Source organism: Schistocerca nitens, chromosome 2 (assembly GCF_023898315.1).
Source record: "Schistocerca nitens isolate TAMUIC-IGC-003100 chromosome 2, iqSchNite1.1, whole genome shotgun sequence".
Taxonomy (NCBI): Eukaryota; Metazoa; Arthropoda; class Insecta; order Orthoptera; family Acrididae; genus Schistocerca; species Schistocerca nitens.
The window spans coordinates 900,651,270-900,668,666 of NC_064615.1; the positions used below are offsets into that span (position 1 = coordinate 900,651,270).

The following is a 17,397-nucleotide window of genomic DNA, read 5'->3' on the forward strand; positions in this document are numbered from 1 at the left end:
CGGAAAACAGTGCACTCGTTGTCGTAATTTCGATTTCTCGGAAACGCATCGATTTATTTGACGTCCAAAAGGGCACATCCATTGGCCTTTGGGCCACGGGTGGAAGCATTTCCGAAATCAGTAAGTTTCTAAACTGTTCGCGTGCCGCTGTGGTTAAAGTATACCGTACATGGCAGAATGGCACTATCCAAAAACCGGCACCGAGGCAACCGTGGCGCATCACGGGCCGTAGATGACAGGGGCGAACGACGACCCGGAGTTGTGTACGGACAAACAGGCATGCCACCCAGACTAACAAAGGTGTTACCAACAACGTCTCCTCAACGCCGTTCAGCGAACGTAGCAGGCGCCTGGTTCATGAATTCGTGCACAGTACTGTTCATCGGCGACGAAAGTTGAAATCTACCCCCCACTACCCCAACTGAACAAATGGTCTTTCCAGATGAATCACGTTTTTTGGTCCATCGGAGAGATGGTCGTTGGCGTGAAACGCCTGAAACTAAACACCCTGCAACAATCATCGGAAGGGTCCAGGATTTAGGAGGCAGCGTTATGGTCTGGAGAGTGTTTTCATGGCGTTCCTCGGTTATCTCGTCATTCTGCAAAGCACATTGGATCGACCCAAGAGGCATCTATCCTTGAAGATCATGTCCTCCACTAGACGCAGTTAGTTTTTCCTCGTCACAATGGTATCTACCAGTAGGGCAATGCAACGTGTCATACAGCTCGCAATGCACATGCGTGGATAAAAGAGCACCAGGACGAGTTTGCTGTACTCAAACGCACTCACGAATCTGTGGGGCCAACTAGATCGGGTTGTTTGCGCCGTTGATCCTCAAACCTTAGGTAAAGGTAGAAACCTGGAGCATCTGGTCACGGTACTGGAGTCGGCATGACTCTACATCCCTGTAGGTACCTTAGACTCTCTGACCCTTTTTCTACATGTCTTGCAGCGGTCCGCGCTGCAGAGGGTGGTTATATCCAGGCTTTTGACAGGTGGTGAGAGTAATGTGGCTGGGCAGTGTACTAATCTGCGCTACTCCTCCGCTAAGTTTTATCAGTGAGCGGCATAACTGAAAGACTGGACAAAACTTTTGTCCAATACAAGCTCTCGTAATTTTAAGGTGACAATCACAGACACATCAAAATCAGGTGGAAGAATTTCAGGGACAGATGAATAATATGCACACAATTACCGAAAACTACTTAAAAACCCGGAAATGTGAATCTAATTAAAGCACTTTCAGTGATGACATCAGCTCATGTTGCTATTCGGTAACAAACAGCAGAAACTACAGATAGGCCTATTTTGTGTAGAAGGAAACAAAGCTGGATGACAAACTCTTTGGTCAGTGTCAAGTTTTTACGAAACTAATGGAAAAGACATGTGACTGAAATACAAAAAGGTACTGCATATCTCTTCGTTTATCGTCCCAGAAGAATTGATAACTGTTTATTTTATTTAATAAAGAACATTTAGTTTATTTTGGCATAAGATTATCTTAGCGAGAACACTGAGCAACAAGAAGACTGACAACTTAGTTGCTATCGTAAGTTCCAAATAACAAGGCTGTTTATTGATTGTTATTAAGATTAATCTCACAAAAAACTGACTAACTGATTATTAATAAACGAGTGAAGGCACTCAACTGATTTTTCCGATTTGAAATAGGTTGTCCGGCTCTTGGGACGAAATGACCGCTTTTTTTTTTTTACTTTTGGAGCTGGAAATCCTAATATCGGTAGTTATGCAGAGATGAAGAGACTTGTGCGGGGAAGACAGTCTTCGGACAGAAGACCACAACGAAATTGGCCGCCACGATCTACAGATTTAACACCTATGCGGTTTTTTCTGTGGGTTTTTCAGAAGTCTCAGATTTTCGCGACCAATCCCACGACCATCCACGCACTGAAAGCCGAAACTGAACACCGTATCAACGGAACACCAATGTCTACTCCTCGATAAACACTGGTATCTCTAACGTGTCCACGAAATCCATAATTTATTATTATATAATTTATAATAGATCTATATCCTATTGCTGACCAAGAAAATTTGTGTATGTATTTCTCCCTAAATAAACTATTGATAATTGTTAAATGATTAAAGGTAGCTCGCTGAAGTGTTTTTCTGTTTTCGATACATACGTTTTCTCTAAAGATGACAAATGTTTTTCGGATTGGTATATTTCTAATTCTAGCACTGAGACCTCCCATAGGTAAAATCCGATTATTACTGTATCTGTTTAAGATCACTTGTAGTTGTTTGTAAAAGGCCTTGAACTGGCGAATTTTTCCTTCTTCTGGGGCATAATTTCCTATTATTCGTAGGATTCCTCTTGGACCTTTACTCCTGCTACTCCGCGTTCATTTACATATTCGTGGTCTAGTATTTTATCTTCCCATCTTCTGTGAATATAGATGGGAACACCTTTACTGGCTCTTTGTTCCTGCTTTGCTCCGCTGTAGAGCATAATATAATCGTCTACATATAGTTCCAGATGTTTTCTTCTTTGTTTCCGTAACTGGTACGAAACCTATTTCCTTTTCTTTCGAAGGTTTAGCTAATTCTACTTTCTTAAGAACAGTTCCCCTAACGTTCCTAGTGGCAACTTTCCAAGCTTCGTTATCCCATTTTGTCTTGCACCCATTTCTTGCCCATGTCGTATCCCGGTACACTGTCCTGTTTCCGAGGGCAGACTGAGTACTGCAGGCACGTTTATTAAGTCCCTGGGTGGAGAAATATTCCTGGCAAATGCTCTAAATTATAAATGCAATGGAAGGAGAACTGTAGGAAGACGATAGAAGAGGCAATCTGTCCCATGCATGCACTGAAGAAGATTAAAGAAACACCATGTCATTCATACAAAACTATTACAGAAAATTTCGGCAGAGGAGTGCGCTTCTGCCACGAAAGGTGTGACGACCAATTACCGTATGTCTTGTTTCATACGTAATTCTTAAGTGTCGACATTGCAAATCAATAAATATTACAATGCTTTCTTACATAAAAGCATCTTTTTTCTACAATTCAGATCTTGCGCTGCTATTGTGACGTGACAGACACGTGATGATGACAGAATTCAGCCGAAACCGCGACGTGCCAATAACAACTGGGAAATAGGCGCTACCGAATCTGGAAGAGCGTTATTTTATAAACTGATTCACTCACCGGCCTGAGCCTGGGCACGATGATGCGTAGCAGGTGGGGCAGCGTGTCCAAGAGCAGGGTGTCCGCCTTGTAGTGGGCCCGCACCTTCACGTCCATGCCGCGCATCATCTCGGACACCAGTTGACGCGTCCTCGCCTCCTTCACGGACGCCTGCAATCAAAACAAACATGGCGGTGTTTCTGAAACCAACACACTACGACGTTTCCGTCAGAAATGACACGTTCAAATTCCCCACTGAGTCTAGTCTCCTTCAGCACAAGCAAACCAGTCTGAAAAAAATCGCGCACGCCAGTGTAGCGGCGAGGGCCAGTGGCTAGGATAAAGCAGTCGGCACGGGACAGCGCTTTCGAACGTCAATCCGGAGAGTTCCGAGTTCGACATGCTGCTCAAAGCTCAAAAACGATGCGACTCGTGCGTATGACGTGTTCTCTGCGTGGTATACGGGACAGCAGCGCGATCCGGCCGCAGTTGTCGGCTGTATCTGGCTCGCACATCACACTGTTTACAAACTGGACTGGCGTAAAATTCCTACGTTACTTCAATTAAAACACACGTTTGCTCCCTCGTCCATACGCTAGTCATGTTGTTCTGTCTGTGGTATACATAAATAAAAATTTCAATATCCGTGGGCATGTCATAAGACAAAAGGAAAGTACTATGTCCAGTCAACACGGACATCGGCTTATAAAAGGTAAATTACAAATCGTTCGATACAAATTCACAATGGTTCTCCATATAAGATAAAAATTATTTCATCATTCCTACTTTTCTGTAAAATCCTAAGATCACTCTTACTTGTTCCTATAAAGCAACAGAATCCTTACAACATGCGAAATACTAAACTTAAAATAAGAAAGTGCAAAATTTCTTAAGTGCAAGAAGTGCAAGCTGTCTTGTAGATTAAGCCAATCGAACAAACTCACTCCTCGGGAAGAGCGCAATTACATTTACATAACATCGAATATTATCGAACATCCTTTCAATAAACTAATAAGAAAGTATCCCAAAGTATTAGAAAACGCGAAGACTAGTAAAAAAAAAAAAATTACGATCCAGGGAGACGCGAACCAGTAATACAACACTCGATACCTTAAAATTCTGCAACTCTAGTCATTGCGCTACACCGACCACAGCGTTAAACGACAATACTTTGCGTCTTATCGTTTTCTGAAAGCTTTAATCGTACATATGTTGTCAACTGACATTTAACTATAACAAACTGAACCAAGAAGCAACGACGGATTTTCGAAAGATCCCCATACAACTAACGACGGATTTTCGAAAGATCCGCTATTAGCTGATGTTTAGAAACGGCATATATACATATGGGCGTCAACTGAAAGCCAGTATGGCATCTCGCGGTTCTGTACTTAAGAGAGATGGCCTGCCTGTGACGTAAGCGCAGTTTTTCCATAGCGCTGGTTAACGTTCAAACGCACGTTCAGAATATGTCATGCTAGACACTGCTCTGTTTGTTCGGAAGAACTCCCCAACACTCTATGACGTCAGAAACTCGGCACATCCAACGTTCGAATGCACGGTCCGCGTGCCGACGGCTTAACAGATGGCCAACGTGGGAATGTACGTTGGAAGAAGCAACCGTATGCAGCAGCCTCAGCCTCCGAACAGCTAAACACATGAATATAATATTTAAAAGCGTTTACAATTTAGAAATCCAAAACTCATGGAAAGTCACAGGAACCATAAAAAGACGCCTACTTTCAGGGCTGATGGTGAAGTTAAATGTATCAATTTGAGGTAGGGAATCCTGGTCGGGTAACAACTTAGTCGAAACTTATCTACGTAAATCGTTCTGATACCTGTGACAGCGGAATACACGTACCAGTACTGTTGTTGCTAACAAGGGGAGGGTCTGACATGTGAGTCACTAATTTTGATCAAATTTTGCAAAGACGTTCTATACCGAAAATATAGATACATATGTATCGGCTTTTTGCCACACACTAACTAATTTTTAAAAAAATCGAGGTCAAAGTTGATGACGCAAAATGCTATTTTCAATGCTATGGATCGAAAGACGATAAATTTTTTTTTATTAATATAATATGGGGTCCAAAGTTAATAACGTTTCAGTATCCCACAATATTCTGATAATCAGAATACTTTCCTTCGCCTTTTTTAAAAAATAAAACATCGGGAGGTATGATTAATAATCAAGTAAGTACGGTATACATAATGTGTTGACAGTTCTTTTTGCCACGATACACAGTAAAAAATACACCCAAAGCGTATTACTGCGTAATCCCAACTCACCGTCTATTCGTGAGCGTTCTCGCGATCAGTGGGATGAAACTTACGACAGAAATAGTCAAAAAATAAACGTTTCTCCGACCAAGCGCAACGCGCGAATAAAATCCCGCCGCACTGACCTGTTTTCCGGTACGTTGTTCGTTGAAAACATATCTGATTCACGTTGTTTAAAACAGATGTATCATATATCAGTTTGGATGCGTACAAAGCATATAAAAGCATACCTTGAAAGGCAGGCGCTGACAACCGGTTTATGGACCAATGCATGAATTTTGATAGCATCCACCCTATCTTCTAATTCTCTGATGTACTACGGTGTTGCATGATTTTTAACTTGTGCGAGGAAATTCTTTACCTACCGGCAAAAAAACCAAATATGACACGGTTGATAAAGAGACGCACATTTCGGTGGTATCACTTTCACGGTTGAGTATCATCATCTACGAAAGGTCTATCGTAGCGAGTCATGTACCACGACGGAAACAACTGTTAGTACATTATACACACTTATTTGATTATTAATCACACTTCCCGATGTTTTACTTAAAAAGGAAAAGAAAGGTATTGCCGATACCAGAATATTATCAGATAAACCGAAAAAAATCAAATGAAAAAAGCTACCACCAAGAATCGAACACGGATCAGCAGTTTGGTAGCCGACCTCGCTCTACTATATGCGTAGATTGATGGGTACTCTAGCTACAGCGTGGAAACACGAAAACGTCATAACTTTAACATTATTAACTTTGCACCCAATCTTTTTTAAAAAATGTTTGTTTTTAGACGATCTTTTTATGCATATCATTGAAATACGATTTTCTGTCATCAACCTTCATCTTGACTTTTTTCAAACACTAGGAAGTGTCTAGCAAAAAGCCAACACACATGTCTCTTTATTTTCAATTAAGATCGTCCTTGAAAACTTGATCAAAATCGGTTACCCACATGTCAGACAGTCTTCTTGTTACGTTGCAGCGCAGGGAACATTCATAGGCGGTAGTATGGACAAAAAAATAAAAAGTTAAGTAAACATGGGCACTAAAATGCATATCTTAAGACCTACGAGTACTTGTTCATCTTTGTTACTGAGAAACATATTTTTCTACCGAATTTTTGTTTTTGGTTTGGCACATACCGGCACTCTTTAAGTTGCCTCCCTACAGTCTTAGCAACAACAGCACCGGTACTTGTAGTATTCCACTGTCAGAAGTATCAGAACGATTTTCGTTGATGATTTCCGTCGGTTGTTTTCAAACCAGGGTCCCTCACCTCAAATTTATGCTTTACCCTTCCCCCTCATCCCTGAAAGTTTGTAACCTCATCACTGAATCACACTGTATAAATCCGTAATAAATACAATTTAGTAATAACAAATTGGGCTCGTATTGTGAAACCAACCACCCAAGAGAGTTTACAAAGATCCAAGAAGTTTAATTACTAGATTTAACGATACCAGTCAAGGGAGTAGAGAGTTGGTCTCCAGAGATAGTGGACGTAGGATGTAGTGTAGTCAAGCTCTAAACTCCACAAGCAGCGAAACAGGTACAGTAACGATACCTGACGAGTTTACACCACAAACGAGCTTTTCGTGTCTTTCACATTCTAACTCTCCTGGCACTGTTATCTGGCCTGCACAGTATTATAATTATACGTGTTCGACGATATCAAGCTAAGGATGCCATTTTACCTTAACCACATCAGGGTAATAAAAGGCTGCTTCTGTTTTAATCGGGTATGTTTCATCACTTTTTAAGCTCGTCTTTCCTATATACGGATTATCCCAGTAGGAATGATCAATATTCAGGTATGTAGCAGTAATGATCATTCGAAAAAAAATCTAGTAAACATGAGCTCTAAAGTGCATACCTTAAAAACTATGTCCGGTCTCGGAAACTGACATACGGCCGGGAGAGCGGTGTGCTGATCACGTGCCCCTCCATATCCGCATCCAGTGACGCCTGTGGGCTGAGGATAACACGGCGACCGGTCGGTACCTTTGGGACTTCATGGCTTGTTCGGGAGGAGTTTAGTTTTTAAAAACTATGAGGACGACTTCATCTCTTCATCTCTGATACTGTGAAACAAATCTCTTCTATTGAACAAAGTGCTGACAGCTCTTGAGGTATGGATATTAGAGGCAAAGTTTACTGGATTTTTTTTTGCTTTGAATGATCATTCCTGCCACATCCCTGAATACTGACCATTGCTCCTGGGGCACACTGTATATAAAATTAGTACCTTTACATTATTGTATAGTTTATTGTCTGCTAGATGTACATCGTCTATCAGATGTATTTGATTTCCCTTCTCCTGACGTATCTGAAGATGGTCATTATTGAGCGAAATCGATAGTCTGATGACAATTTGTGATAACTGGCTGAAATAAAAAAGTCATTGTTCTTTTACGGTTATTTCCATTTATTGTCATTTGAAAACAGTTGTTAAAATCGTAGAGAAGATCTACACGGTTTTAGTGACCCTAAGTAACCGCGTGGTCAACGAAAGAGCATTTTCACCACGGACTGGCGATCGTTTCTTAATATACTGCATTTGCGCTTTTCTTAGGCGCCATAAGGGTATCATACCCCAACCACAAAAATCACTACCATAACACCACCTCCTCCATTCTTCACTGTTGGCACTAAGTATACATAATGGCACGTAAAGTTATCCACGCATTCGCCAAACCCAAATCGTTTCACTGGATTGCCACAGGATATTCACACTCTAAACCACTCGTTTCCAATCCACGATCCTGGCGTCTCTCTTTACACTACTTCAAGCGACTTCTAGCGCTGACTACAGAAATGTGTGGTTTATGAGGAACTGCTCAACCACTGCACCTATTCTTTCTAGGTCCTTATGCACAGCATTATGTTATCTGGACTGCTGCTAGCACTTCACAACTCACGAGTGATTCCTTTCACCGATTTTATATGATATTTTTACCATCACCCCCGCAGTGCTCGATACCTGTCTTCTGTCAATACATGAGGTCTGCCTAGTCTTAGTTCATTTATGGTTTCACGTACACAGTCACAACACTCGACTGGGGGGGGGGGGGGGGCATTAAAAGTGTTGAACCAAACCTGATGGATTTGTAACTCAAGTGACATTCAATGACCATTTCACATTCAAAGTCACTGAGCTCTCCTGGCCGACCCATCCTGCAGTAACTGCCTCCTTTTGTACTGACGCGTGCGTCTCTCGTGACATCCAGGGGTGAATTCCGTAATACATAAGTGTGTCCGGATACGTTTGATCAGCTAGTGTATGTTAACAGGTACATTTTATTCTTATGTGCTGTACCTGTTTCTGTCCAGCACATCATTCACGTTCTGAAATATTTCCTTCCTCACCTCACCTTTCCTTTCATGTACTCTTTTAGGACTGTATTCACAAGCCCTCCTCCTTACGTAATACGAGGGACTTTTGAAAAGTCCGTGCAAAGTCCGAGAGATGGCACCACCGGCGCATATCGAGGTCATTTTTAGTTAGTAGCATCTTTGGAAAGAACGCAAACCAAGTTTCAGCCATATTGGTCTATTTCTTTGTGTTAGGAATTCGTGTGAATCAAGGAAGTCGAGTGATCGAAAAACATGGGCGAAAAAGAATTTCGTGTGGTGATTAAACATTACTTTATGAAAGGCAAAACGCCTCAGGAGACTAAAGAGAAGCTTGATAAACATTACGGTGACTCTGCATCTTCGATTAGAACAGTTTATAAGTGGTTTAAAAATTTTCGGAGTGGCCATATGAGCACAAGTGATGCTGAATGTTCTGGACGCCCTGTGGAGGTTACAACTCCAGAAATAATAGATAAAATCCATGATATGGTGATGGATCACAGAAGAGTTAAGGTGCATGAGATTGCTAGTGCTGTGGGCATCTCGAATGAACGGGTACATAACATTTTGCATACACATTTGGACATGAGAAAGCTATCCGCAAGAGGAGTTCCGCGATTGCTCACGCTTGACCAAAAACGGAACCGTGTGAAATGTTGCAAGGATTGATTGCAGCTGTTCAGGAAGAATCCGCAGGACTTTAAGCGTCGTTTCGTCACTGTGGATGAAACATGGATACATTACCATACTCCTGAGACCAAACAACAATCTAAACAATGAGTTACCAAGAGAGTATCTGCACCAAAAAGGCGAAGACCATTCCTTCGGCCGGAAAGGTTATGGCGACTGTCTTTTAGGATTCGCAAGGGACAATCCTCATCGACTATCTGTAAAAGGGTAAAACTATGACAGGTGCATATTATTCAGCGTTACTGGAATGTTTGAAAACCGAGCAGCAAGAAAAACGCCGGTGATTCGATCGCAAAAAAGTCCTTTTCCATCACGACAATGCACCAGCACACACCTCAGCAGTTGTGGTCGCAAAATTAATGGAAACTCGTTTCACATCCCCCCTATTCTCCAGACTTGGTTCTCTCGGACTACTATTTGTTCCCCAATCTGAAGAAATCGCTGGCAGGACAAAGATTTTATTCAAACGAGGAGGTGATTGCAGCAACTAATAGCTATTTTGCAGACTTGGACAATTCCTATTATTCGGAAGGGATCAACAAATTAGAACAGCGTTGGTCAACGGGCATAAGTCTAAAAGGAGACTATGTCGAAAAATAAAAAGGTTTACCCCAAAGACGTAGGTAGTTTTTATTTTTGCACGGACATTTCAAACGCCCCTCGTAAACCTCCTACCCAGCTTCCTTTGCTGAATCTGGTTACACCCAAAAATTATCTCTGCTCTCCCTCTCCTCTCAGTACCTCCTCACCTTTCGCCCTATCTATCCAACTTAATTTTTCCATTCCGCGCCATGTCCGCATCTCAAAAGCTTCCAGTCCTTCTCTCTGTATTTTCTTCATTACCTACATTTCAGCCCCAGACATGGTGGCATCCATACAAGAAACTTTATCAGTTTTTCTCACAAGTCTTCGTCCATATAGCTAAAGAAAACTCTCCTTTTCTAACAAAATGCACTTTACGGCATTGTTACACGGCTTTTAATTTCTATGCTGCTCTTCGCGTCGCTTTCTGTTATGTTTCCTAAGTATTTAAAGCTTTCTATAAATTCTAATGTACCCCCATTTAGCATCATCTTTGCCCTTTAATTTAATCTTCGTCTACATCTACAGCTACATCTACAGTACATCTATACTCCGCAAGTCACAATATGGTCGATGGTGTAGAGTAACTTATAGTACCGTTAGTCATTCCTTATCCTATTCGCTTTGCAATGAAGCGAGGGAAAAACCGCTGGCTATATGTTTCCATAGGAATACTAATCTCTCTTTTCTTCGTGGCCCTTACACGAGATGCACGTTATGTTGGTGCCAGTAGGATAATTCTGTAGGCTGTCGCAAATTCCATTCCTCCAAATTTTGTCAAAAGTGTTTCGCAAAAAGAACGTCTCCTTCCCTTCATCGATTACCCTTTGAGTTCACGAAGCGTTTCTGGAATCGTTGCATGTTGTCGCGCCTATGGGTAACAGCTCTAGCAGCACCTGTCTGAATTGCTACGATGTCTTCCTTCAATCAAACCTGTGGGGATTCGAAACACATTAGCAGTACTGAAGGATAGGTCGCACAAGTGTTTTATACGCTACCTCCCTTATGGGTGAGCTACAGTTTACCAATGTCGAGCATTCGCCTTTCCTACAACCAGCCTTACATGCTTGTTCCATTTCATGTGGCGTTGGAACATTACGCTTAGATGTTTAATCGACGTATCAGTACAGCTATTTCCATTACCTTCGTTTTATTTGAATTGATTTTCATTTCACAGTATTCCTAGTTCTATGACTTCCACTATTTAGTACAACTCCTTGCGTACGTTGCTATGAGAACTATGTCGTCTGCAAAACTCAAATTGCTGCTTCCTCCCGTTTCTACCCCACTGACATGCAGTTATTGTTACACTACTTCCAAATTCACAAGAGTGTATTTGGTTGAAAATTAGGAGGAAAAACACTGCAATAAAAGGCAAAAAAGTTAAACACAAGAGATCTAGAAGAATGAGGAGCGAGGTAACTCTGATAGTTGGAGAGCGAAGTGAGGACACGTGAAGCCCAGGTGGACCAAAGCTTGTAAGTACGACGGTGTAGTCTCTGAAACTAATGAGGACAGTGGCGAGTTATAACAGCCGAGTTAACTCATAGTACGCGAGGTTTATGTTTGTCAGTAATTGCACTCGCTGAATGCCCAATACGTCACGCGGTCTGTTACACACCGAGGAGAACATTGGGAGACCATGCAGTTCGGACCCTCTACACAAGTTGCTGCGTCGTGCATGGGGCGTGGGGGAGGAGGGGGGTGGTGCAAGTTGTAGCGGTCGCAGAACAGGAGGGCTGCACCCTAACAACAGACCACCTGCGTCCCGCCACAAATTACTGCCGACTCGGCGTAACAGGTGATTATACAAATTCCGGAGGAGGACAAGTTTGGTCGCAGCCAGCGGCAGTGTCCGCCACGCCGCAGCTAACGCTGTTCCAAGGAGCGCTCCTCTCCAGAAAACTCGCTCCTGTATTATATATTTCTCGCTTACAAAAGTTTGCGCCGCACCCTATTCGCGAGAAGCGGCAGTCTTTGGAAACAGTTTGCTTTAAACTTGGCCGCCCGTATTTACTGGCCTCGCGCGTGTAAGCAGCTGCCTCATTTCCTCTGAAGAATGATGCAATAATTCATGCATTTTTGTCATTGCGGTAATTATTGAAAAAGCCTTTTAAGAAATGAAAACGGTTTTGTGCGGGGCAGGGGGAAGAAAGGAAGAAACTGTATCCTTGCTTGTTTTCCTTACTCCTTTATGTTTTTGTGTTTTTTTTTTCCTCCTTCTCCTCCTCCGCTTCTTTCTCCCCGGCCGCGATCCATTTAGAGCAACTACTTTCCGGCGGAGTTTTTGTTTCTGGCTAATGAGACGGTGAATTATGCAGCCGGCGCCTTGTTCCGCGAGGGGCGTTGCGCGCCCGTAATGTTAGTCCCTTTCTTTCCGTAATTAACTCGCGGCTCTTTAGCGCAGCGGAGCGCGCGCCTGGCTGGTGAAACTTTCAGCATGCGGTTCCGGCGTCTTTGTTTTGGGCGCGGCGGCGTCGCGACGCGCCCCAGTCGCCGGCGTCGGCTTCGCCACCTCCTTATACGCCAGTCCCCGGCGCGGCGCTGCAGGAGCAATCCTAAAGGCGGGCTGCCCGCGGGGTCACCGGCTTTTGTCCGGACGGCGCGGCGAGACAGCTTTCACGCTTGCACGTGTGATGCGACGGGAGGACCTCCCTGTTTAAACACCGGCGGGTTCGCGCTGCGGGAACCGCCCGTGGAAGCAGCTACTGTGCGGCCTGCTTTGCCTCGATTTGATGCATTTACAGGGACGACGAGTGTAGCGACTCGGTGCGTTGGCTTTACACAATCACTGCGAAATTTACATGTACAAGAGTCGTTCACTAAATAATGCCCCAAATTTCATTTACAGCTGTTAATCCTTTAAGTGACACTGGTAAATACACTATGTGATCAAAAGTATCCGGACACCTGGCTGAAAATGAGTTACAAGTAGCGGCGCCCTCCATCGGTAATGCTCGAATTTAGTATGGTGTTGGCGCACCCTTAGCTTTGATGACAGCTTATACTCTCGCAGGCATACGTTCAATCAGGTGCTGGAAGGTTTCTTGGGGAATGGCAGCAGGTCCTTCACGGAGTGTTGCTCTGAGGAGAGGTATCGATGTCGCTCGGTGAGGCCTGGCCCGAAGTCGGCTGTCCAAAACATCCCAAAGGTGTTCTATAGGATTCAGAAACGGACTTCGTGCAAGGCAGTCCAGTACAGGGATATTACTGTCGTGTAACCACTCCGCCACAGGCCGTTGCATTATGAACAGATGCAATGGCCATCCCCGAATTTCTCTTCAACAGTGCGAAGCAAGAAGGTGCTTAAAACATCAATGTAGGCCTGTGCTGCGTTAGCGCCACGCAAAACAACTAGGGGAGCAAGCCCACTCCATGAGAAACAAGACCACACCATAACACCACCGCCTCCGAATTTTACTGTTGGCACTACACACGCTGGCAGATGATGTTCACCGGGCATTAGCCATACCCACACACTGCCATCGGATGGCCACTTTGTGTGCCGTGATTCGTCAATCCACACAACGTTTTTCCACCAATCGTCCAATTTTTACGCTCCTTACACCAAGCGATACGTCGTTTGGCATTTACCGGCATGATGTGCGGCTTATGAGCAGTCAATTGACCATGAAATCCAAGTTTTCTCACCTCCCGCTGTCTCAGTACTTGCAGTGATCCTGATGCAATTTGGAATTCCTGTGTCATGGTGCCGATAGATGTCTGCCTATTACGCATTACAACCCTCTTCAACTGCCGGCGGTCTCTGTCAGTCAACAGACGAGGTCGGCCTGTATGCTTTTGTGCTCCACGTGTCCCTTCACGTTTCCACTTCACTGTCCCATCGGAAATGCTGGACCTAGGGATGTTTAGGAGTGTGGAATTCTCGCGTACAGACGTATGACACAAGTGACACTCAATCACTTGGCCACGTTCGAAGTCTGTGAGTTCCGCGTAGCGCCCGATTCTGCTCTCTCACGATGTCTAATGACTACTGAGTTCGCCGATATGGAGTATCTGGAGTAGGTGTTAGCACAATGCACCTGATATGAAAAACGTATGTTTTTGTGGGTGTCCGGATACTTTTGATGACATAGTGTATATATACCACTCGAATTAAATGGTGTTTGTTACTTTATTTACTAGTAGCAAACTCAGCAATGCTTCGCAATTGCTAACTATGCATGGTAATAATACATACGCCGATGAGCCAAAATATTATGACCACATGTTTAATATCATGTTCTTCCACTTTTCAAACACAGTGCAACAGAGATTCTGTTCAGCATGGGCTGTCAGGATTCCAGAAGTATGGGGCACCAGATGTTTACACAGTGCTAAAACTATTCCCGCAAATTACGGCATGGAGGTCTACGGAGACGCAGCTGGCGTCCGATATGTGCTCCAATGGGTGCACTTCCGGCACATTTTCTGGCCAAGACACCAATGTGAGTTCACTATAATGCCCCTAAAACCACTGTAGCACGATTCTGATCTTATAGCACAGACTGTTATCGTGCTGGAAGATGTCATCGCCGACATGGCAGACTTCAAGCATGAAGCGATGCAGGTGGTCCGCAATAATGTTCTCGTAGTTCACTGCTGTGATGATGATTTCAGATTGCCACCAAAGATCCTATGGAAGTCTATCTCGAAGTACTCCATAGCATAATTCTGTCCCCAAAGGCCCGTGCCTGTGGCGCGGTGCACGTTTCGTGCAACCATTCGCCTGGATGACGGCGTGTAAGGACCCAGCCATCAACCTAGTGTAACAAGAAAAGCGATTCATTTGACAGGTGACATGTTTCTACTGGTCCACGGTGAAAACTCAGTGACGCTGTGCCCACTGCAATCGTAACTGACGATGTCACTGGGTCAACACAGGAACATGTAGGGAGCCGGCCGGGGTGACCGAGCGGTTCTAGGCGCTTCAGTCTGGAACCGCGCGACTGCTACGGTCGCAGGTTCGAATCCTGCCTCGAGCATGGATGTGTGTGATGTCCTTAGGTTAGTAGGTTTAAATAGTTCTAAGTTCTAGGGGACTGATGACCTCAGATGTTAAGTCCCATAGTGCTCAGAACCATTTGAACATGTAGGCGTGTTCAACAATGGCCTTTGAACGGTGTGTTCAGAAACACATGTGACTGCAACAGCACTGTACTCTGTTATCAGATCTGCCACAGATCGCTGTCTATCATGGGTTACACAGTGTGGGATCCTTCGACCTCTACGTTTTTGCGATGAGACGTTTGATATTAACACACAAATGTCCAAAATTAAAGGACGAAAATCCGCTTCGCACCATGTGCTACTGCCAATTAAAGCAGTTCCATCAAACTTTGACTTTACATTTAAAAAAACCTTACGTAAATACCTGCCAACTATCAGAAACCAAAAATCAGGAGATTCAGTTTTAAAAATCAGTAGGTATGAATCATCAAAAAGCCGCGGCTCGTTTTCGTATAAGCCCAAGACAACTGATTTGAGTCTCTCTCTATAACGTCACAAATCTATATAATGGCTATAAAAACAAAAATCGAAACGCTATTTTGTCAAAAACTGAAATTTTGAACCCGTGGCTGTATACAAAATACAGGTTGACTCTTACATAGGTTACAGCAACCAGCCAATTTTAAGGTATAGAAATGGAAACCCTGAAAGAGGACAAGTAACTATCGATGTACAGCTCGCACGCTTATTCATGATTTCTACTCACTTTAACTTCCATACGCGTAACGGTTAAAAACGACTAGTGAGCAAGCGAATTCCGACCGTTGTTATTAAGAAGAAAAAACACCTGAAATGGCGGGGTTTCAAAACAAATATTTCAGGTTTGACATTAATTAGTGAGAATAGCTAGAAATAATGGAATAATCTGGAGACGGAAGAAAAAGTGTAAAACAGGGACTGCCGCATCAGGATGCTTGGTAGATCAGCGTAATGAAATAAATACGCAATCTACATCTACATCTACATGGATATTCTGCAAATCACATTTAAGTGCCTGACAGAGGTTTCATCGAACCACCTTCACAATTCTCTATTATTCCAATCTCGTATAGCGCGCGGAAACAATGGACACCTCTATCTTTCCGTACGAGCTCTGATTTCCCTTATTTTATCGTGGTGATCATTTCTCCCTATGTAGGTCGGTGTCAACAAAATATTTTCGCATTCGGAGGAGAAAGTTGCTGACTGGAATTTCGTGAGAAGCTTCCGTTGAAACGCAAAACTCCTTTCTTTTAATGATGTCCATCCCAAATCCTGTATCATTTCTGTGACAATCTCTCCCATATTTCGTGATAAAACAAAACGTACTGCATTTCTTTGAACTTTTTCGAAGTACTCTGTCAGTCCTATCTGGTAAGGATCCCACATCGCGCAGCACTATTCTGAAAGAAGACGGACAAGCGTAGTGTAGGCAGTGTCCTTAGTAGATCTGTTACATTTTGTAAGTGTCCTGCCAACAAAACGCTGTCTTTGGTTAGCCTTCCCCACAACATTTTCTACGTGTTCCTTCCAATTTAAGTTGTTCGTGATTGTAATTCCTAGGTATTTAGTTGAATTTATGGTCTTTAGATTTGACTGATCTATCCTGTAACCGAAGTTTAACGAGTTCCTTTTAGCACTCACGTGGATGACCTCACACTTTTCGTTATTTAGGGTCAACTGCCACTTTTCGCACCGTTCAGATATTTTTTCTAAATCGTTTTGGAGTTTGTTTTGATCTTCTGATGACTTTATTAGTCGATCAACGACAGCGTCATCTGCAAACAACCGAAGACGGCTGCTCAGATTGTCTCCCAAATCGTTTACATGGATAAGGAACAGCAAAGGGCCTATAATACTACCTTGGGCAACGCCTGAAATCACTTCTGTTTTACTCGATGGCTTTCCGTCAATTACTACGAACTGTGACCTCTCTGACAGGAAATCGCAAATCCAGTCACATAACTGAGACGATATTCCATAAGCACGCAATTTCACTACGAGCCGCTTGTGTGGTACAGTGTCAAAAGCCTTCTGGATATTCAGGAATACGGAATCCATCTGAAATCCCTTGTCAATAGCACTCAACACTACATGCGAATAAAGAGCTAGTTGTGTTTCACAGGAACGATGTTTTCTAAACCCATGTTAACTGTGTGTCAATAGACCGTTTCTTCGAGGTAATTCATAATGTTCGGACACAATATATTTTCTAAAATCCTGCTGCATATCGGCCTTCAATTAAGTGAATTACTCCTACTAGCTTTCTTGAATATTGGTGTGATCTGTGCAACTTTCCAGTCTTTGGGTACGGATCTTTCGTCGAGCGAACGGTTGTATATGATT

At 43.3% G+C, this 17,397-nt stretch overlaps 1 protein-coding gene across 2 annotated transcripts in view; it reads right to left on the minus strand.

Annotated features, from left to right (window-relative positions):
• The window catches only part of LOC126234697 (chromosome transmission fidelity protein 18 homolog), a 511,528-nt gene that overhangs the window by 322,123 nt on the left and 172,008 nt on the right, over window positions 1-17,397 (minus strand). For both annotated transcript variants that reach the window (XM_049943438.1, XM_049943437.1), the window contains exon 16: window positions 3,173-3,322. In XM_049943438.1, the coding sequence (XP_049799395.1) occupies window positions 3,173-3,322 (150 nt within the window). The remainder of the gene's footprint in view (window positions 1-3,172; window positions 3,323-17,397) is intronic.